We start from the raw sequence: 23,482 nt of genomic DNA, 5'->3' as shown, positions 1-23,482 counted from the left end.
CATCTGGTTCTGAAGATGGATGGAGCTGGGCCATCCCAGCTTTATGACTCCTTACCTGTGTGACCTTGAACAGCTTCTTACAGGAGTGGCTCTCCTGGTGATATACAGGTGTACTCAGCCATCTGACAAATATCTGTTTGGCTTACTTCTTTATCAGTATTTCATCAGACAAAAACAAGTGAACACTCAACTGTTTTCAGAGAAGGTGGGACAGAGATGACAGACTTGTCTGTGGACTAGATGTGAGGGAGGGGACGACTGAGTTAGCAATGTTGTGTAGGGTTCTGGGCTGAGTAACTGGCTACAAGGGGAGTATGGAAAGGTTCGCATTTGAGGAGGAGTGATAGAACGTCTTTCTGGGACAAGGCATATCTAAGATGCCATGCCTCAGCAGGAATCTGCCACTGCAGACCAGAGGTGACCATTTTGGCATCATCAGATCATAGATGGGACTTGAACCAGGCACAGAGTTTGTGGCTAGAGAAGCAGTACACTGAGAGGGGGTGCCAGCAGAGAGGAAAGCAGAGCGGGGTAGAGAGGAGCCCAAGGGTGGGGGTTAGGAGCAGGAGGTGGTTGATCAGGCCCATCTCTAGCCTTCCGGGCCACGCTGGCCAGGTCCACAGAGGGACCAGGGAGTGTCAGACCCAGTGGCCACCAGGAATTCAGCAATCAGCAGAGGATGTGAGAAATGTTCCTTGGAAGAACTACTCAGTGCACCTTTAGCTTTGGTGGGATTTTGTCAGCCAGGATAAGGTTTTCAACAGTACACGTTTCAAATGGAAACAGCTCCCAGACCAGGGCTGCTGGAGAGCCAGGCATCAGAGTGCTGACTTCCAAGAGGCCTCCCAAGCCCTGGGAGCCCCAGTCTAGATGTCTGCCCCTCCTCCCTCAGTCCTTCTGCTCCCTCAGGAAAGCACAGCAGAGCCCCTGGGCTATTGTTAAATTTTCTCAGCAAAAAATACAAGGCTGAGGCTGCCAGTGGAAATGGAGCACAGGCCACACGACCTTGTACCGCAGGGGGCTTCCAGGTGCTAACAACGCCCCTGGGCTCTGCAAGTCCTTCCCTGAGATTTTCCTGCTCCTGGGTTTGGAAATCAGTACACACAGTCGGTGGTAGATTCTAGCCCAGCATGGTGCTTTCCTGCTCCTGGCCTCTGCTGTCATCCCCATTTTCTAGTCAGAAAAAAAAGACAGCCTCAAAGTCTTAGGGAAATCTAGCTGATTCAGATACTTTTTTCTCTTTTGCACTACTTCATTCAAATCTTTCCTCATTGTACAGCCCGTAGATCAGAGACTGGTTTAATATTTAAAGACTTTTTTAGAGCAGTTTTAGGCTCACATCAAAATTGAAAGGAAGGTATAGAGAGGCTGTGCGTAACCCCACCCCATAGGCACACACAGCCTGGCCGGTAACAATATCCCTACCAGAGTGGACACATTTGTGACAACTGATGCTTACATGGACACATTGTATTCCCTTAAATCCATAGCCTGCCTTGGAGTTCACTTTGGACCTTGCACATTCTGGGGCTTTAGACAAATACATAAGGGCATGTATCCATTATTGTCCAGAGTGTTTTCACTGCCCTAAAACTTCCTTCTGCTCCCCCAGCAGCAGTGAGGTTGTTTGTACCCAGGGCTTGGCTTTTCCAGCCACGTGGGACTGGCCATGCATAACGAGTAACTCAGGGGGCCCTGCAATACTAACAGTTGCCTTTGGGTATCAGCGTCCTATGATTTTGAGCTCTGAAATTTGTCCTCATGTCCTCTGCTCACATTGGCAGCTTCTTGTCAGTGCCACTTGCAGACCACAGTGTTCCCATACAGTTCCTGTGCCACCACCTCATTCATGTCGCCTTGTGCTCTTTTCAAAACATGTATTCAACATGAGATGATGGGGTTTACAATACAGTGACCAGAGAGTCAGGAAAGTGACCAACTTGCTCACCTGTGAAATGCTGTATTTATGTAGTCACACCTCACAGAGCCTTCTCTGCATGTTTTCAAAGCACATAGAAATAGGTAAAACAAGAAAATTCGGTAGAAGATAAGCTTAGGAAGGAGCCGAGTACGAAGCTAAGTTACAAGTGTTTTCCCCAGCTACACAGCAGGCAGTCTGACTGAGAGGGTCATTAGGATGACACGGAGCAGCCCAGTCATTCTGAGTAGATCAGCCGAGCAGTAAAGAGAAGCACTTTGCCATCACTTGCACAGGGAAGAGCAAATCACAAATGTGAGATGCCGAAAGTGAGGAACCTTGGGTCTGCACTTAGGGGATCATACAGTAATGGCATACTAAAACCCAAAGCCAGTATTCTGTCATTACAAAGTACCTGAGTGAGACTCTGAGAGGCTTGGCCTCACACACTAGTTCCACTGCTCTGAGCTGGTGACGTGCGCACAGTCTCCATCTCCCTGAGCCTCTGTTTGCTCATTAAGACAGGGCAGAGCCAGGTACTGGTGGCTTGTGCCTAAAATCCCAGCTACTTGGGAGACTGAGATCAGAAGGATGGTGGTTCAACGCTATCAGGCAAATAGTTCATGAGACACACACCCCCCCCCACCGCCATCCCCAAAATAACCAGAGCAAAATGGACTAGAGGTGGCGCTCAATTAGCAAAATGCCTGCTTTGAAAGCTTGAAGCCCTGAGTTCAAAGCCCAGTTCCACAGGGAATGAAAGGGAGGGGCAATCATGGCTTTCAGATGATATGCGTTAACGCATGTTACTAGTTTATGTGAGACTGTTGCAAATAGGATGGTTCCTCTGTCCTGCCCCATGCCCCTGGTGACCTTGTTACTAAACCAGGCAGTCACCCAGTGCTACATCCAGCCCCGCCCAGCCCAGCACTGACTGTTAGATGGTGTTGTCTCCATCTTAAGGAAAGTTTGCTCTGTGAACTCTTAAGAAGAAAATATTTACTTCTAACTCTAATGCAAATTTGTACTCCTTTTTCTTTAAGTGACCACTTGAGAAAAATACATACACTTAGTTTTTTGAAATAGCAAAGTTCTGTTGAAAAAATAACCATGTTCTTGTAATGTCTCAATGTTAAAAGCGTTTCTCTGAGTAATTTGGAAATTCATAGCATGATGTTGTTTTGTCATATTATCGGCGCATGGGGGGAGGGGCTCCTTCAAGTGAAAAGACATTTTATTAATTGATTTCCACTTTTTTTTTTCTGCCTCTCATTTCAGAACGGTTTGATCACCACTGTCCCTGGGTAGGCAACTGTGTGGGGAAAAGAAACTACAGATTTTTTTATATGTTTATTTTATCCCTGTCTTTTCTGACAGTCTTTATATTTGCATTCGTTATCACCCACGTCATTCTTCGTAAGTATGCTGGCAAAATCAGTTTACGTATGTAACCATTTGCCTGACTTTGGTTTTCTGATTTAATACTTTGATCATTTCTGGCTTTCTCTTCCTTCTCTTTCCCCCTTTCCCCTCCTCACTTCCAGCCTACCTCCTCTCCATATCTCACTTCCTCCATCCTTCTTCAGCCCTCTCTCTTCCCCCACCCCATCCTTCCAACAGCAGTTTCTGGGGTCTCACCTGGACCAGGTTTCACTTCCACTAACAAGACTTTTCTCTTGATACACCTGTCACTGTAGCAACTGCAGTGATTTCTGCTCAGAAATCACTAAAAGATTCACCCCACACTTTGTACAAAGAACTGTGTGTCACAGTGATGACCATTGAATAAGAACCTGTTTTCTTAGCATATCTACTTACACAGGAAGTCACCCTCCCTAGAAAAAAACATCCAGGAATAAAGATTGGGTTTTCTTACACACAACTTTTACAATGTTTAAAATATACATTTAATGAAATATTCAATTATTTGCGAGAACATGGGCAAACTACCCCTGGCACATTGAGAAAGCACCTTTATTAAAAGTTAGATTTGGATGTAAATTATCTTAATATATTTGCCTAAGCAAACAGCATTTTTTCACTCTCCATTCTGAAGGTAGTAACTTTTTTCCCCTGGCCATTCACTTTCCTACAATAGGAAAAGAAAGTTAATTGGCTTTGAACTATAAATTCAAGAAAGGCCAGCCTTTATACTTCCATTACATGCTGTTAGCAATGTTAGAGACCAGTCTTTCCTCTCCTCCACACTTCTGAATTATAACCACTCATTAGCAAGTCCACAGCCTCTCTCTGACATGTTTTTACAAGTGTCTGAACAGGGAGGCCTCACTTGCTTCCCACAGAGGCACTGACCCCACAGTGGAGCAGGCTGAGGTTCAGCAGGTGCACGTCTTCCCACCTCTTCTCTCTGGGGGTTCATGTGCAGGCTGTGGAAGTGGAGGGTACAGAATGCTTCTCCTTAGTTCTTTATGAGCATTAGTCAGTTGTGGTCACTAAATGGACTATCCACATTTTTATAGATATTTTAAATCCTCATTTCCATCCTTTTTGACTGAATCCTTTTGCCTAAATGTGAGACAAGTTTATAGCACGTGTGAAAGCCATAACTTGCTGTACTTGCAAGAGATGATAAATTCTGGTTAGAGTCCTCTTCCACCCGACCTGGGGCTGGTGCCCTAGAGGCTTTGCAAGGGTCTCCTCTCTGTCAGTTTTCACAGTGCAAACATGGGAAAAAAAGAATCAGGATCCTGTTTATGGATGTAAAAACAGAAGAAGCAGAGAGGAAGCCTAGGGCATTCAATTTATTTTCCAAGAAGCAATTGTCAACACAAACAGAGAATAAATAAGTGTGGGCACTCTAGCACACGTGTGACACTAAAAAGGAGTATTTTTACCCTACATTCTTATATCTTCCTTGACAAGCTCACAATGTTTTCATATATATATCAAATTGCATTTAAAACTCCACTGTGGTCCCACATTCTGGATCTCAAGGGCCAGGAACTCCAGGAACACACACACATACACGTGCTTACACACTAACACATACATTTATACATTCTTTCACATTCACATCCACACACTGTCACACTCACACACCCTCACAGCACACACTCACGTACTCACGGATCCAAACGTGCTGTCATACTCACACACAGTGACACTGACACACCTTCTACACTGTCGCACTCATACACCCTCACACCTGCTCAGACCTACTCAGTCCTCCACATGGTGACCTCCACTACCCACACACACACATTCCACCTTCACCTTACTAAAGTCTCACCATGGAGTTTACTGTAGTTTATGCTTTAAATACTGTTAATCAATCTACAAAAAAAAAAATAGAAATTTATCTGCCTGAAGAATATCTAAATATTGTGGACAAAAATGATAAAGCTTTTCCTTTCTCCTTGTTCTGCAGCCCTAATAACTCCCACAAAGCATCCGCCTTTGGTTTGGCTGGGCACATGATGCCTTCAGGAAGGCAGTGTTTGCACAGTCCCCACAACCCCTAAAACTCAGAAAACACTGGCAGAGGCAGAGAGCTACCAGAAGCAGCTGGAGACTCATCTCCTGGGCCCTGCCTGCTGGGGAGTGAGCTCTGGGGGGGAGTCATGACAAGAGGGTAGGGGGAATTCTGGGGTCTCCAAGTTTCCTGGGAAGGTGAAGTCTGGATTTCCTTATTGGAGAAGGAGAGGCAGCAAGCAATGCAATGTGAATGTAGTAGAGACAGAACTCACTTCTTGATCTCCTCATTTTGCCTCAAGATTGTGTTTGCCCGTGACTTGCAGCACATTTGCATGCTGGCTGTGCCCTGCTGGCCTCTGGGAGATGCAAGAGGAAGCTTTAAGCCCCTGTCTTTCCTTATCAGCTCTCCATGCAGCCCCTCTCCATACCTCTTCCCACCCTAGACACCCTGTGCCTCCATGGTGGGCAGTGAGCCAAAGGGAGGGAATCTTGGGAAAGAAGATGGAACCAAGCCCCCAAGGTGACTTCAAGTAGTGGGACATAGTTGCCGGTGACACAGACGGGCCTGGGACCCTGCCACTGGCTAACTCCACCCTGCAGCTGTGCCAGTTAAGAGAGCAGAGATGCAGCAAACACAGTGTCTTCTTACCAGTTCTGCTGTCTCATTGCTGCACGAGGGCAAACTGTATCCCTTGAAGGACAGTGACTTTGTACTGAACAGGGAGACTAGGCATCGTCACCCAAGACAGGAGTGTCAAGACTTCCTCCAAACAAGGTTTTATTGCTACAAGTATGATATTAACACATAAAACAAAAATTGCTTCTCATCAGCTGCATCTTTTCTAAAGCCCCTAAAATGTTTTCTCGCACAGGCAATTTCATATTACAAGTCTTAAACCCAAAAAGAGTCAGTAATAAACTTCAGCTTTAGGACTTTGTTTACTCTGGGTGTGGAGAAAGAAGTCTATTTCAAATGTAGTCTAGTTCATAGTAATTCTAGGGTCAAAATTTAACAAATTTGGGAAAAATAGAAAGAAAAAAACAGCATATAATATTTTGTTTTCCTGTTAAAATGAGAAAAACAAAGGAGTAATCAGAAGTATAATTTATGGGAAGTATGGCGGCATCCATCTGCTTTTATTGAGAAAAATGTCCTGCAGATATTGGGTTTAATTATGCTTCTGCCATTTTCTTGTTGAATAACTTTAGTGGAATCTCAGTCTCCAATCAGTAAGCTGGGTGCCATAGCACTTACAAAAATATAATTGTTCAATTGATCTTTAGACATCTATTATTTTTATGTGGATGAGAGCTTTCAGCATGAGGCTATTTGGAGGTGAATATTTGAATACTAAATGTTGGTTTCATTCCCACAGGTTCACAGCAAACAGGATTCCTCAATGCCCTTAAGGACAGTCCTGCGAGATATCCTTTCTGATGCTTCTGTTGGTACAGTGTTAACGTGTTCAGTATTTCACAGACACCTACACTCTTACTTCCTCATCTTTGGCCTTGGCTTTTCTTCTCATAAATCTTATTCTGTCTCATTCTGTAAAGCATCCAAGAACTTCCTAATATCCACATTCATGATAAATGGCATCTGAATCCCTAGATGACTCATCTGGCCTTGTCTACCTCGAAGTGTTCTTTATCTAGAAAACTAAGTGTGAATTCTTACCACCCCCAGAAATCAGCACTGATTAGTGTCAAATCAGGTTGGGTTGGGGAGAAGTCTCACTGTGATCAGCAGGTGGTTCACACAGAATGTTTATGAATGCCCAAGTGTGGATCTACTTCTAGGCAGGTGGTCACCAGGTAAGCCCTCCAGGCTCTGTGGATAGATTGTGCCTGGGGTACAGTGTGGCATTCCTTTGGGAGTGACCTGTGTTATCTCTGGAAAGAGAACTCTCTTATAACCCTGAAGGGACTGAAGATGGTCAAACTTAGGTTATTTGGCTCAATGAGGACTGTCTCCTTTCCTCCCAAATAGGATATGTGACCATGTATCATAGTATTTTGAATCTTGAAAGAGAAATGTGCTTGAATGGGCTTCCCCTTAAATGGGCCCGAATTTGCTATGGAATCAGCTGGTTGCATCCAGTCACCTGGCTCCTTGGGGTCCATCTCTTTTTATTCCTCATGTAACTGGGTAAATTGTACTTGAATGCCTCATTATTCTCACAAATGATTTGCACTTGTAGTAGAGAAATTGCCACATGTTCTTCTTAAAGTGAGGTGGCCCCTGCTCCTGAAAACTGGTGAGAATGTATGAGGTGGTAGTGGAGGTATTTAGATAGATCTAAAACAAATGATGTTATATGCAGATATATACTTAAAAAGTAGACAGCATCCCCTTTTCTGACACCTCTGTGTTTATGGGAAGTATAGGTTGTTGGTTACAAGTCCAGCTCCTATAGTCAGCTAATATCTATTTAATGCAATCAGTGTTGTGGAAGAGGACTGGGGACAGGGATGATGAATAAAAGGGGCTTGGTGTATACATTCTATAGGTATGTTCTGCCTTCTGTTAATCACATGGGAAACTGGAGGAGCTAGAAGTTGGCTACAAGGAAAGGTGGCCCAGGGGATGAAATCCTCATCTGTGCTTCTAAGAACAGGTCCAGTGAGAACAGACATCCTTCATCCCTGTCCCCAACCTGCCAGGTTGACTATCCCCATTAATGTTGACTCCATGCCCTCCTTTGTCCAGGGAATGTTGCTTTGGCATATCTTAACACCTAACCTTATCTGCTTTCCTGAAGACAGTTTTGTCTGAGTCTTTCAGGGATCAGTCACATATGAAACCCAGCACCGATGATGGTCATTGATGGTAGGTGGGTAGCCTTGTCTATGACATCATACACTCACAAAAGCTGGCCTTTGACTGATGGCTGTGCTCCAACAGCTCATCCTCTCTCAATATGGAGCAGGAATCTATAAAGTCCCAAGTTCATAACACTGGAGGAAGTTTCCAGGCTGGACTGCCTGAGTGCAGGACTGGACCTAGTGTGACCTCGCAGGTAACCTCTGCAGAGTGGGTACTGTCAGGCAAGATGATAACTTATATTTTCAAACTTTCATTGGCCTCACATCTGGTCTCCTGTCCATGATATAAAAATATTTTGATGAGAAATAAGGACACAGGCAAAGGTTTTCATAGCAGATTTACTCTAAAAAATATTCAACTGAAAACAATGTCATTGAAGAAGTAAGAGAGATTAGAAACAAAAGTGACTAATTAGCAACCAACCAAGACATGTTGACATAAATGATGGAAACATTGATAAACTTCAGGACCTTTATCAGGCCACATGAGACCCCAGAGGACTTTAGGAGATAGAAAACCAGCCCCTACCATAAGGAAGCCAAAACTAGATGATGTGTAGGACCAGGTTGCTGCAGGGAGGAGGAGTCACAGACAGCTGTGGGTAGAAGGAACTTACAGGCCCCTTCCCAGTCTGCACCTCAGCCCTGCAACGGTGAGGGAAGAAGGAAGGATCGACTAGAGTCCATAGCTGTCCCTCCCTCCCTCCCTCCTCTTCCCCTGCCTCTTCCCTCCCACCTCCCATTGCCTGCCCACTGCCTCCCTTTGATCTCTGACAGCAGGAGGGGGAAGAAGAGGGGATGCGCTGGCCAGTGGCCAGTAAAGTGGCTGCGCCTTACTGTGGACTTGTAAGAGCCCCAACCTCCCTAGGGAAAGAGATGGAAGAAGAATCTGTCCCAACAACATGGGACCAGGCCCTTCATGTACCCAGCCAAGTGGGTTGGAACAAAGATCCCTCAGCCGCTATTTTCTTCAAAATCACTTTTACTGAACACCCACTGTATGCCAAACCTGTGGGTTACAAAGTCAACAGTGACTGCCAAGGCCTTCAAAGTGTGTTTAATCCAAAGGGGCAGAGGGGACAGGGCAATGTGACAAGCCAGAGCACGAGCACCAGTGGCTCCGCGAATATCTGCAGATGCCCAGATCTGGGCTCTGTGATGTCTTAAAGCAGAATGAACCTTAGGTGCCATAAAAAATGGCTTGGAGAAAGTACTCAGAGGGAAGCTGCACATACAGGACAGGTTGCGGCTGTGGCCTCTTCACAAAGTTTTGGAAGACAGTGGGTTCTAGCAGGGAGCAGAAGGATGGGGAGATTATCCAGCAGAGATAGTGAGGGGAGCAGAGAGGGCGGGAGCTCAACCAGGCTGAAGTCAGGGACAAGTGTGTGTTAGGGAAGATTCTGAGCCTGGCATTGTTCCCACCTCCTCCACACGGACCCACAGGGTACCCAGGCTACCCTTGTACACTTACAGACAATGAGGAAGCAGGCAGGTGCTGTGATAGCTAAACCCTGATGAGGTGGATGCGTATGCGGCAACATTGAAGAATGAAGGTGGTGGGGCCCTTTGTCCCTAGATGCTGGGGAACCAGATATAATTTTGGCACATGAATGGCATCATCAGAGCTGGCTTTTTTTATTTTGTGTTTAAGAATGTTCATATGTTCATCCTGCAGTGGGGAGCACAACAGAGTGAAATAGTGAGTGCCATCACTCACAGAGGAAAGACCTCCAAGATGGACATCTGTGACGAGGGTACAGCTGAGGAGAAGCAGGGCAGTGGGATTTGTGACCCTCGGAGGGAGAGGGAGTAGACAACAAAGCTTATACTGAGGGGTCCACCAAGGATGCCCTAAAGAAAGAGGGTCATGGAGGAAAGGGGAGGCAGCTAACACTAGGTTGTGGAGAAATAGTGAGTCCTGTCTGAGATACATTTTCCTTGAAGATCACACACATGTGAGCCTCCACACCACCCTACCGCAACTTTAGGATCCTCTATAGTTACCTTCATGTAAAGTAGAAGGGGTCTGAGAATGTCACAACCCAAAGAAAACACTGCAGTCGGGCTTGCCAGAGGAGCCATGTGGTGACACCTCCTTGTGGACTCATTCTCAGAGGTGAAACCCCTCAGAAACACGTGCAGGGAGAGGCCCCCCCAGGGGGATCTGAGCATCCTTGAGGAAGACCCAAAAAGGGGATCCCCTGCCATCCACAATCATGTTAATGTAACACAGCATTAACATCCCATTAAAGGGATTATAGTCATTTTTAATCATGACTTATTATTCATCCCTTCCAAAATGAAAAGGATTTTCTGTGACTGGCAAATCAAATGGTAATTGATTCTGCATTCATGGATGCTTTCTGCAAAAAGGAAGACTCTTTATCCCCAATTTGCATTCATTTCCACGATTACTCCTCTGAAGGGCATTCCCAGTCCAATGGGCAAGTCTCTGTTTTAGTGGAATTTAGTAGAAGGTTTCATTTGGACCAAGTGCCCACAGAAAGAAGGACACCAGGCATCTCCTTGGGAAAGTAATGAAGGCAGCAGAGGCCCTCCCTACCTGACCATCCTGATAGCTGTTGATGCTCAGAGGGACCCCAGAAAATAGAAGGGACTAGGGCTGCTTAAACTGCACCTCTGCTGAAGAGTTGAGCAATGTCTCCAGTGTATGCGCCACAGTGTCACAAAAGCAACTCCAGCCCTGCTCCATTCAGGAAATGGGATGCTTTCGCAAGGCCCTAGCTAATCAGATGGAGGGAGTCTCATGAAGAATAATCATCAGGAGCTGGCGGAGTGGCTCAAGTGATAGAGCACCTGCCTACCAAGCATGAGGCCCTGAGTTTAAACCCCAATACCACCAAAAAAAAAAAAAAAAAGAAGAAGAATGATCATCAAATTGGTTCACCCAAGATCACTTGGGTTTTTTAAATCAACCACGTAATACAAGAACACACTCTCATTGTAACAAATTTCAATAGAAATTTGAGAGTAGGAGTGAGACAAGTCCAGTGTAGTGGTACATGCCTATAATCCCAGTTACTTAGGAGGCAGAGGTAGGAAGATTGAAATCCAAGTCCAGCTCAGGCAAAAGCACAGCACTTTATCTGGGGGGAAAAAAAAAAACAACAAAAATAAAAGGTGGTGGGGTATAGCTCAAGTGAGAGTGCCTAGCAGGCATGAGACCCTGATTTCAAAACTCTAGTATGCCCCCCCAAAAAAGTGAGAGTAAAAAACAGAAGTGTGTGATCCTTCCTCCATCTTTCTGTAATATTCCTTGTCAGTTGTGTACATCTTCCAAAGGGTCTTCACAAACTTGGAATACAAACATGTGCATTCACACACATTCCCACGTATGTGGCTGGGGAATCGCTGGTAACTATAAAAGATCCTGTTCTTTGCATTGTTCTACAGTTTGACTTTTAAAAAATATTCCCTGGGATATTTCCACATCAATCTATAGATCTGCCTGATCTTTTTAAATTGCTTTTTAAATCTCCAAGATGTGGCTAATTTATTTATATCCTATTGATGGATATTTAGGTTTTTTGTTTTTTTTTTTTTTAACTACTCAAAAAATGAGGTAGTGGGGCTGGAAGCATGACTCAAGTTGTATAGTCCCTGCCTAGCAAGCACATAGCCCTGAGTTCAAACCCCAGTACTCTTTTTAAAAAAAGGTAGTAATACTTTAAATGTTAATATTTCTCTGAAATTAATTGCTAGTTGTGGAATCTCTGAGTTGAAAATTATGCATATTTTAAATGTCGACAGGTCTGCCAAATGATCCCCAAACCAGATTGTATCAATTTCTTCTGTCCTGTCCCCATAGCTACACCAACATGTGTGTCTTCAATCTTGTCATTTCTGCCAGTTTGATGGGGGAAGAAATATCTCATTATTTTAATTTGTATGTTCTAGATAGTAATCATGTTGCAATCTTTTCATGATTGTTGGCCTCTTTTATACCAATTCATACCCTTTGTCTATTTTTTAATTGGTTGTTCCTTTTCTGGTACCACATAGGAGTTCTTTATATACTCTTAATAATAATCTTTTTTTTTTGTAGAGGTCAGAAAGATTTTATTTGTACAGAATTTATTTGTAGAGAAGAGAAGAGAAAGACTGCATATTGGGGAATGCAGGGGGACCCAGAAACCGGTGATCCCCAGTAATAATCTTTTAAATATCTTTTGCCAGTGTGTTTCTCCTAATCCATTACTTACCTTTCAACTTTACTTTTTATGTAAAGAATGTTTATTAATGAACTCTTATAAATCTTATACTCTGTGGCTCCTAGTTTTGTCTCTTAGCCCTTCACCCCAAAGGCTCTACAAAGATTTGCTTTGCTTTCTCAGATTTCCTTTATATTTGTTTCTTGTATATGGAACAAAATTTGTCTATGCTATAGCCTTGTGTGCGGTATGTGAGCTGAAATTCTTTAACAGTCGCAAATGCTTAGCGATCTGCCCAAATATCACTTTCTACTCTATTCCTGCATTTTTCAAACTCTTTGGACTCATCATTTTCACTTTTAAAAATTATTCAGGACCCCAAATAACTTTTGTTTCTATACATCCATCCATCCATATACGCATACATACATGTATACGTTTGAAATTAAAATGGAGAAAAGCTTAGCACAAGAACACTGAAGCCCGAGTTGCATTGGCAGAGAGGAGAACACCCCTGCCTGAGTGGCTCTACAGGAAGCCACCACACAGCAGTGGGAGGGGAAAAACTGGCAAACAGTTTCAGATTGATAGAAGCATGGTTTTGATCTGGAGGGTCCCTAAAAGCATCTTGGGAGCCTGAGAGTCCATGTGCCATACGCTTAGAACCCCAGACTGTTCCTCTGACACTGACAGAGTCAGGACATCTTTATCCCTGTGCCCATGAGCCCATGTGTGGGCTTAGTCCCATTGCCATCTCATATTGTTAGCACCTAGCTTTGTGGACTAGAAAAATAATCTTCTCACACCCATGATGATTCTTTTTCAAAGTTTCTTACTGTTCTTGCACATTTTGTCGTCTGGAGGTCAAATTCCATTTTAAAAAGTCCAGCTGGGATTTTGATTGGGATTCTAGTGACTTCCTTTACTAATTTGGGACAACCATGCACCTTCATTGCCTGAAAGCATGAAGAAGAGGATTTAAGAGAAAGGTGGTGGCCAAATGGTCCAATTTGAGGCATCTGGGCAACTCCCCCTTCTCGCAGGGTCTATCACTCATGTAAATTGTCATAGGTCTCTGCCCTGGCCACAGTGGTGGGCACTCAGATGTGTTTTCCCATCTCTGGCTGGTGAGGAAAACATGCTGACCTAAGTATCCAAAAGCATTGATTGCTGACCTTGACACTACCTAGAGGCTGCCATCAGAGCTCCTCCTGTGACAGGCACTGCCTGTTCCTTTGTAACTGCTGGAGAAAAAAATGATGCAAGCAACATGTTTTCTTATATTTTAAACATCAGAACCCTTTGTGTCCAGTCTTCCAAAAGCACAGAAGCAGGTGCTGCATGAGACTCAGGCACACATAGAGAAACACCCAGCACAAGGTGGAGAGGGCAGGTGCAGAGCCCTCACCTTTGGCACTCTGTGGATATCCAGGAAGCCCAGAAATGTTGGTCAATAAGGAAACACACACCACACACAAACACACAGACTTTTAAAAGTGCTATCTGGATTTTTTTGTGTTTGTTTGTTTTGGTGTTAGTGGGGTTTGAACTCAAGGCCTCATGCTTGCTAGGCAGACCCTCTAGCCAGCACACTGGAGCCACACACCCAGCCCTGTTATCTGAATTTGGCACATGGCAAAAAAATACCATTCCCTAGCCTAATGGCTGAAAAGGTGAGGGTGGGGCAGGTGGGTGATGACATGTTGGCAGAGACACAGGTGGCTCTGAGGCTGTGGAGCTAAAACCAAAGTACAGTGTCCTCTGCAGTCTTAACCCTGCCACGATGAACACTGAGGCCTCTGAAGTTATGGCTGTCATGTGACATTGCCACAGCTTGGGACCTTGGGAAGGCTTCTTTCCTAGAAGTCCAGGCCAGGTTCAGGTTGTCATGCCCTGCTGTGTGAGCTCTCAGAAACATCCTGGTCTCCCTAGGTCTCAGTTTCCTAGCTGTAAAATGAAGGGATTAAGATAAATCAGGGCATCTTAACTTGAGGTTCCATGCATATCCATGTGGGAAGAAGGGGTTTCAGGGAATTTTCAAACCTCCCGAAATTATAAGGAATATTGTGTTTCTATGCATTTTTCTGAGAAAAAAGAAGGATTCTCAGAAAGTTAAAGATGTGGTTCCATCAGGTACTCTCACTGTTAATGATGCTCCAAATCCTGCCTAGCTATGTTTCCATGTCCCTTGCTTACTTTTCCTTCCCCACCTTGCAGGGCTCAGTACCCAGGCCACACTTTTGGGATTTGGAGGATTCAGGGGAGGGGGTCTGCACACTCTACAAAATCTGCACATTTCAGAGGCATCTAGTGAGTGTGGGTCGGTGCCCAACCTCTCAGCTAGGGTCAGAGGAGAGTTCAAAGCCACCCCAAGCCAGCCAAGGAGGGCTTATTGAGGGTTGTGCGAGACAATAGAGGCCAGAATGGGAATGCCATCATTTGAAACCACATCTGATGCAATAAACACATCAGCCATTTATTAAGTTGGCTCCCAGTGGAGTTGGCTTATTTCCCATCATTACTTGTTTTTAAAAACCAGTAAATCAGTTTTGAAACAGATTTCTATTTCATAGTCTTATTATGGTACAGATATTTTCAACATCTAGCCGTTGGATCAGTGAGACGTGTTGCTTGGGAATTTGTACCTCCCTCTGAGAGTAGATGTGCAGGGATGGCCTCCTCTAGCTGCCATGGGTTCTTCACTCCCTCACAAGACATGGCCCACATCCCCTAGGGCCACCTGTCCCCACACTCCCAACCCTCCATCCTCAATGCCCTCACCCCCGCCACCCCCCACCCATCCCCTCAGGTTCTTCTGTCACACTAACCATCAGCATTCAATTCCTAGCTCTGCTGTTTCTTTTTCTTCCTTTTTTTTTTTTTTTTTTTTTTGGTGAGGGGCGGCAATAATGGAGTTTGAACTCAGGGCCTCATGCATGCTAGGCAGGCAGTCCACCACTTGAGCCACTCCGCCAGACCTTTTTTTGTGATGGGTCTTTTTTTTTTTTTCAGGAAAAAAATAGGGTCCTGCAAACTATTTGCCAGAGACTGACTTTAAACCATGATCCTCCTGATCTCTGCCTCCTGAGCAACTAGTATTACAGGCATGAGCCACGGCGCTTGACAAGTCTGTTTCTTAAGCAAACTACTTCATTGCTTTCCTGCTTTCTGCCTCAGCTTCCCCATCTGTTAAGTGGGAATGGCACTTCTCCCTGGGCTGCCCTGAGGGTTGAGTGAAGGCTTTGAAACAGTGCCTTCCACATCACCAGTGATGGCAGCCATTGTTGTGAGTGATGATTCCTCCAGACACACTGGAGTGGGGCAGGCAGTGAAAGTGGACTGCATCTTGCATCCTCTCTTGGCTTTATGTCATTTTGCCACAGCTGCAAGCTCACAGGGACACTGCACTCTGCTGTGGATGGGAGGTGTTTCTGAAGTCTAGATACCAATACAAGAAGCTGCATTTTGATGTTGCTATAAACCTTTAAAATTCCCTGTCCACTGGTTGTGCTGCTCCCGATCGCATAGTAATTACAGGTAGAACTGCAAAGGGAACAGCACCCAGAAAATGGGCAGGAGCCCCTCCACAAGCTGTGACTCTCCCCCATTTTACCCGATAGCGTTTATACAGTTGACTTATGTGAACATCATGTCCACTTTGACTTCGAATCATTCTACCTGGGTTGTTAACACAAGTAATTTTGAGATTAAAGTTCAGCTTTCCGTGTGTTATTCAGTCAACACGTCTTTGGGTTCTGTTCTTTATTTTCTCTTCTAACCCTGGGGATCTCTCAAGATCTCTCAAGAGGTTGTACTACCTCTTGCTTCCTCTCTGCTTCATCACTTCCTCTTTGATCTCTCTGGCTTTTCCTTCCAGCCTTGTGCTCAGTACTGGTGTCAGCTCCTTCTTGCACTGCCCTGTTTCTCTGACTCCCATCTCCCCTCTGGTTACCTCATCCTTTTCCCTAGACTCCACCTCTGCTTTCCAGCCAGTATAGAATATAAAACTGACCTGGGCCACCTCCCCATGACTGAGTGGGGGGATAAGGGGGACAGGCATCTGAGTGTCCTATGTCAAGGCTGTTGAGAACAAGGCCATCTGTGCTTCCTGGGCCACCATTTTTGTATGTGTCCCACGTACACACGAGGCTCCTACCATAGCCATTTGCTTACTGGGGTAACCATCAGTGAAGCAAAGAGCTGGCCCAACCCTGTGACAGCCCTGGATCAGGTTGCTTCCTTACATCTTTCTTGTCCTCTGGGATCCTCCTGCTTCTCAGAGACCTTGTGGCTTTTGTGATGCTGATAGTCTGCAGAGGCACTTCACTCACATTTTGTGTGTAGCCTCAGGTGCCAGACTGCAGCATGTGTTTAATCACTCAGTGACAGACAATGGCACTACCCTGGCTGATGCATTCAGTTCCTCGATCTAAGATGAATTATCAACAACCTAGAAATATCACTGGTGACTAGTGGCCTATCACAGTCAGATCTGTATGGCTCCATCCGTGGAGTCATAAGGAAGGCATGAGTTTTACTTTCTCCAGCCTGTAAGTCATTAGGCGAACGCAAGATGTGTGTAGAAACCAACAGGCCAGCCTATGATGAATGGGGTTCTTCCTGAGAAAATCTGCATCTTGTAAATGAAATATTCTAAACATTTGTGGGAGGAGAAATTCTCTCATACCTTCAAACCATCTCACTCTTGGTTGATGGAGCTCACCTGATGAAGAATGCCACGCATTTTTGCCTGTGGTGGTAACACATGGTGTGGAACACCTGGCTTCCTCTTTCTCTGCCCGTGAAAAGAAAGTTATGTTTCCCAGCAGCTAAGCACAGCCTTGTATGCCAGGGATCAGCTGAGGGCTGGGCAGAAGTCTCCCTCCTAATGTCACTCTAAGAAATGCCCCTTCTGGTTCAGAGGCACAGGCCCCTTCCTCACAACTTCGTAAGTCAAGAACACATGGTCCACAGAAGCAGAGGGCTCTGGACCTCAGAAGCAGTCCTGCTCTGGGAGATACCTATAGTTACGACAGTTCTCAGCCTTCAGGAGCCAAAAGCAGTGTCTAATTAAAGAGATCCTCAATATTTAGTCCTTTTCCAAGACCTGAGCCTGATTAGATCAAAGCAGTGTGCTGTCTGATTTGGTGCACCATCATTGCTCTGTGAATCAGAGGAGAAAGTGAAGGTCAGTGGGTGAAAAGTCAGAGGCCCTGTCCACCATAAAGGAATAAGTGATGCTCAGGGAGCCCATGAGCTATTTACCTATCTAGAAATGCCCCTCTGTGCTGGAAGGTGATGGGAGAATATGGTATAGCCCCCCACCCGAAAGAGGTCTCCCTCTGGTTGTAGAGAAACTGATGTGGACAGGAGAGCGAGAAAGGACATGAGGCTAAACAGGCAAGGAGCCTGAGAATCGGCCTGCCTAGTCTCAGGTCATCCCACCCCCTGAGCAGCCATGTGAAGCCCCCTCTTCGTTTACCTCCTTGACTCAGCCTCACCGTGCTGGAGGCTGTGGTGTGCTTCTTCTCCGTCTGGTCCATCGTTGGCCTCTCAGGTTTCCACACGTACTTGATCAGCTCCAACCAGACAACAAATGAAGATGTAAGTTCCTAACTGCATGGCACGCAGGTGTTTAGCATTGAAGGAGGAAGGGAGAAGCCAGGGGCCAGCCTCTTCCATGCATCCCACCCCAGCTGTGAGACCTTGGGAGACAAAGAACGAGCAATGGGAGTATTTCCATGTCCTACTTGTCTCTACTAGCCACCTCTGTATTCTCCTGGTCTTTTCTGACCATGTTGGTTGGATGCTAAGATTGGCCTCATGACACCCAGCCAGCTGGGTCCTAAGAAGATTCTTTCTATTCCTCTTAAATAGTTTTGGAAGAAACTTGTCACATCTTACCTAACAGAGAGTCTATGGCAGTCTGACATCTTGGGGTGGTTGTTATGAATGAGTCTACCTTTCACACTAAATGTCTCTCTTTAGTTTTTGGAGGAAATTGCCCTGGACCAAAGTTTAACTTTGTATCCAGGGCCATCTGCCTGTTAGTAATTCAGGTAGAGCGGAGGGAGAGAAATACAAAACAAAATGTTACAAAGTGTTTCTCAGTAAACACCGTCCTCCATGCTCTGCATGTTTAGATTTTGATAGAAGTCTGTATCCATGCATGAATTAAGTGTCTGGGAATTGGTCAGGTTACCTTAAACAAAAGCTTGAGAAAATTTGATGGTATCCAGGAGTGGTGGCACACATCTATAATTCCAGCTATTTGGGAGGCAAAAGACCAAAGGATGGTAAGTTCGAGATCAGCCCAGGCAAAGTTAGCAAGACCTTATCTCAAAAAGAAAAGAAAACAAAAGAGCTAGGAGCATAGCTAGACTGACTGCCTAGTAAGAGCAAGGCTCTGGGTTCAATGCCCAGTACTGAAAAGGAAAAAAAAAAAAAAGTACAAAGAAAGAAAAGACAAATTGATGGTGATAAAATAGACAAGATAAGAGACTACTAAACCAGTTCATTTGATTTAGTAACTGAATATTAGTGTTTGCACAATAGACTGTTTTAGCATGACTGTGAGGCTGAACTCTTAGTCTAAATTGGCAGTTGGGGTGTGCATTAACTTTTTCAGCTACCATTCATTTAATTATGATTTAGGGTACAAAATAAGAGTAAAAAATTGTCCACTAGCTTACATGAAAAGACTCCTTAGTACCATGTGGTACAAATAAAGATCATTGTCCCCAGAGGATGTTGCTCTGTCCCTAATCTAAGCCGCTGTCTGAGGCTATTCCCCAGTTTGGGTAAATGCCTGTCTTCCTCTACGAAGGTACTTCAGTGGACATACCTCCTGGTGAAGAAGTGAGTACAGACTATTTACATTCTTTATGGGCTCCTCTCAGTACAGTTTGCCTGAACTGTGGCACCGGTATGAAGGATATTGTGTTATTGATTCTCCTTTTCTTTCAGATTAAAGGATCTTGGTCAAATAAAAGAGGTAAAGAAAATTACAATCCCTACAGCTATGGAAATATCTTTACGAATTGCTGTGCTGCCCTGTGTGGGCCCATCTCTCCAAGGTAAGATTCATAAAGCTTCCTGCTCTGAACAGATCTGGAAGAGCAAATACCTTATCTGTGTTAGCACAGGCTTACAAGGCAGAGGCCTGGCCGCTACCTGGTGAAATTGGTCACACCCACTGATTATGTCAGCTCAGTTCTCCTTGCTGTGTCTTATAGACACAGCCTTAATGAAGTAGAGCTCTGGCTTCATTTGGTCATCTTTTTTGATCTGAAACTGAATTTGTGAGAGATTCCCTAAAGCTCAGAATAGGAAAACTGAAGCATTAACTATTAATTATTGAATGACAGCTGTGATGAGCAGGGGCTGTGACTAGCATAGCGAGGGAGCCAGGGCGCCTATGAAGGAAACAGTTAGAAACTAGTGCTCAAGGGTAAAGGGCACAGAATATAATGCTGAGATCGTTCTGAGGAGGAATCCAGGTGAGCTGGAGTAATTAAGATGTGGGGATAACGATAGTTTTAATTATGGTGTTCACCGTGCTTCAAGTGTTGTACACAAGTTTGAAAAGCTCACTCTGCACCTGTGAGGTAGATACTGTTATCTCCCATTTTATGGATGAGGAAACTGAGGCACAGAATTTAAATAATGTACCAAGATCACACAACTAGTAAATGCTGGCTAACATCAGCACCAGTGTGTGTATCCGTAAATACATGCTGCCTATAGGTTATAACTGTGCAAGTTCAAAGTCCAGTCAATGTTTGATTATCTGTGAGTGATGCCCAAGTAGACTATTTCCTACATGCTAATCCACACACGCTGATTGGACAGGTGTACCAGGTGTCTGGCTGAGTTTCTAATCAATTACTACTTCCTCCTTTTTGATCTCAAGTGTAAAACAGAGAAACCACAAAGGCCATTGCTTGTGTTCAAGGCAGTCTCTGTGTGTGCCTAGACCTCACCAATTTGTCCTCATGGATGCACACTTCATGTTATTACCAGCCTCAGTGCACTCTCATTAGGAAAGTAAAAGGAAAGGGGAAAAAAATAGTGAGTGCTCAAGTGTGAGGCTTGGGTCCAATCCCAGTACTGTAAAGAAAAAGAAAAGTAAAGAACTGCGCCTCTTCTTTCTTACCTGAAATATGCTTTCAAGTCCAGGAAAGGAATTGAAACTCTGGCATTCTGTCCAAATCTCTTTTTATCTCTGGGTCCTGGATTCACGTGTGGTACTGCTTTATCAGTTCATAGATAAAATCTTCTCACAACCAAAATGACTTCTTTCACAATTGAATTAAATTTGCTATTTTGGATAAGTTGGGGCCTTCTTCCCAAATCCAAGTTCTTTGGGTGGGGTTCTTCTCAAGGATGGCCCTCCTTTGGAACTGCTTGTATTGCTTGTTAAAAGGGAAACTGAGGCCCACTGAAATGTTACAGAGTTTATTTGAGCAGGCAGCAACTCCTGAATTGGGCAGCTCTGGTCCATAAATGGTTTGGAAGGGACACAGGGAGGCTTGTCTAGGGTGAGTGGGAGGAAGGTGAAGGAAATGCAAATGCTAGGTTGCTTAAAGTGGAGTAGCACCTCCTTCAGATCATTCCAGTGAAGTCCCTGGCTAAAGGTTAGTTAGCAGCTTCTGATTGGTCAGGATGAGTCACACCAAACTGGGTTTCATTTTGCACACATAGGGACCCAGGGTGCTAAAGTGACCTCAGCCTCCTGGCCTCCCTGTGCATTATTTTAACACACTCCAGCTATGCACAGGGCAAGGGCCTGGCTCCCCTCACTTTTCTCACAGGCTCCCCGACCTGGCCCAAGGCAGGGGGCGGGTGTTCATCTCTGCTCCTTCCCCCTCTCCCCCCCCCCACCGGCTTCTTCTTGCCTTCTCCTCTCTCTACCTACCTGACCCCACCTCTGTGTCTTCACATGGGCCAGAACCTTCCCTGGGCAGCCCTGCTCAAATAAACAGTGCCCCCCATCTCAGTTCTGTGTGCCAGAATCATGGGTTAAGTTGTCTCTAATGTGTTATAAAGCAAGTCTTTACATTCCCATTGAGTCTATGGGGCACAAAGACCCACGTCCTGACCCCTGCTGCAGACTGATCGCTACAGTCTCTTGTACCCGAGATGTGGGTGGCACCTCCCTGGGAGCAGCCAGATTTGGGGAAAGGGAATCCTCAGACATGTCTAGCAGGAGGAATGGAAAGTCAAGAAGACAGAAAGTCCCAAGGAAGGGCCAGAGCCAGGCCCTACTTGAGCCTGTTCTGTGGGTCAAACAAGTGATGAGAATTCACTTGGCCACTACTCACTGAGCATGTGCTGTGGGCAAGCTCGGTGCTAAGCCTGGGGTATACATGAGAGAGGTGCTATCTCATGGGCCCCATGCTCAGTGGACCAGTGGTGCACAGTGACAGTTCTATAGGATGCCCAGAAGGGAGCAAAGTTTGATCTGTTCTAAAGGATAAGTAGGAATTAGGGGGAATGAATTGGGGTGGGGAGTAGAGCAGAATTTGTACAGATGAGACAGCAGGTGCTGAGGCCGTGATGAAGAGAGGACCTTGCTTAGGAGAGGAAGAACCAAAAGAGCTTGTATGGGGAATGAGGGGATGAGGAGAGACACCCCTCCCCCAAGCTGTGCCTCTCAGCTAGTCCTGCTTCCCCAGCTCCCTGGTCCATAGTTGGGAAGGATTCTGGAGAGTGTACAAGGAAAGGCCCATCTTAGGCTGTGGTGTGGCAGGATCCCCACAGACTTTCTAAGCCTGTGGGTCTTTGAAGCTGTCGGGTCCTGTCCTGGGGCACTCAGAGGCCCTCCAGTTGCAGCGTCTTGATGCAGCAAGGCTGTTATCCCAGTGGTCATTTGCAGACTCAGCCCTAGTCTGTAACCAGCCACCTCACAGGCATCAGGGGGCCTCTCTGGGGTGCTCTTGAGTTAAATCCTAAGTAGCTTCCTATGGTGCCATAAAAGGGGGACTTAAAACAACATTCTCACAGTTTGGAGTCTGGAAGTCTGAAATCAAAGAGTTTCCAGGGCTAGGATTGCTTTGAGACTCTGGGAAGGGTCTTTCCTGCCTCTTCCCAGCTTCTGGGTGTGGCTGGCAATCCTCATCGTTCCTTGGTTTGTAGCTGCTTCACTGTAGTCTCTGCCTCTGTGTCCCATGGCTTCCTCCCTGGGAGGCTCTCAAGGCCCACTGCAGTCAACTATGAGCTCATCCTAACTTGGTTCCATCTGCAAAGACCATTCTTCAGTAAGGTCATACTCACAGGCTCCGAGGTTGAAACCTCAACATATCTTCCCACCATTCAACTCCACAGTATTCCTCTTTACGCCAATGCCAGATGTGACTTTGTGCAGGAGGATGGGGAAAATCTTTTTTTTTTTTTTTTTTGCAGGACTGGGGCTTGAACTCAGGGCCTTCACCTTGAACCACTCCACCAGCCCTATTTTTGTGAAGAGTTTTTCAAGATAGGGTCTCATGAACTATTTGTCTGGGCTAGCTTCAAACCACAATTCTCCTGATCTCTGCCTCCTGAGTAGCTACGATTACAGGCGTGAGCCACCAGCGCCCTGCCCAGATAGGGGGATCTTGAACAGAAACAGAGATGGCAAAGCACAGAGTTCACACTGAACATGAGACTAGAGGAAAGCTGGGGACAGATCGTGGCGGGGGAGGTCACCAGGAGGGAGATGTTGGGGTCTGCCTCGGGGGCCAAGCATTAAGACCAACAAGAGGACAGCCATTGGCACAGGCCTCTTTAAAGGCAGAAATAACAGCACTTGGTAGCTGGTTTTATGTGGAAGGTGAATAAGGTGTATCCCAAGGTGCCGAGGTAGGGCCATCACAAAGAGTAAGCTAGATTCAAACATTTAAATCTTGTTGCTATCATCTTTGGGTTTTAATTCACATGCCTTCCTGTGTTTTCTTCTCTCTTGCAGCCTAATCGACAGAAGAGGGTATATTCAGCCTGACACTCCACAGCCAGCAGCGCCCTCCAACGGGATCACTATGTACGGGGCCACACAGTCGCAGAGTGACATGGTAGGGACCACCTGCAGGGGCGCCAGCACTCCCTGTCAAGGCTTCCATTTTGCTTCCACATTCTTTAGCCCAGTAACAAA

General features: G+C 45.5%; 1 protein-coding gene across 2 annotated transcripts in view; it reads left to right on the top strand.

The window, feature by feature from the left end:
• Zdhhc14 (zDHHC palmitoyltransferase 14) overlaps positions 1-23,482 on the top strand; it is a 255,556-nt gene that overhangs the window by 219,047 nt on the left and 13,027 nt on the right. Inside the window, exons 4-8 of one of the 2 annotated variants that reach the window (XM_020156871.2) lie at positions 3,197-3,334; positions 6,730-6,778; positions 17,853-17,955; positions 19,318-19,427; positions 23,300-23,402. In XM_020156871.2, the coding sequence (XP_020012460.1) occupies positions 3,197-3,334; positions 6,730-6,778; positions 17,853-17,955; positions 19,318-19,427; positions 23,300-23,402 (503 nt within the window). The remainder of the gene's footprint in view (positions 1-3,196; positions 3,335-6,729; positions 6,779-17,852; positions 17,956-19,317; positions 19,428-23,299; positions 23,403-23,482) is intronic. The other variant, XM_020156872.2, reaches the window with a different exon arrangement.

Source organism: Castor canadensis, chromosome 1 (genome assembly GCF_047511655.1).
Source record: "Castor canadensis chromosome 1, mCasCan1.hap1v2, whole genome shotgun sequence".
NCBI lineage: Eukaryota > Metazoa > Chordata > Mammalia > Rodentia > Castoridae > Castor > Castor canadensis.
This window is presented reverse-complemented; position numbering and strand designations above follow the sequence as displayed.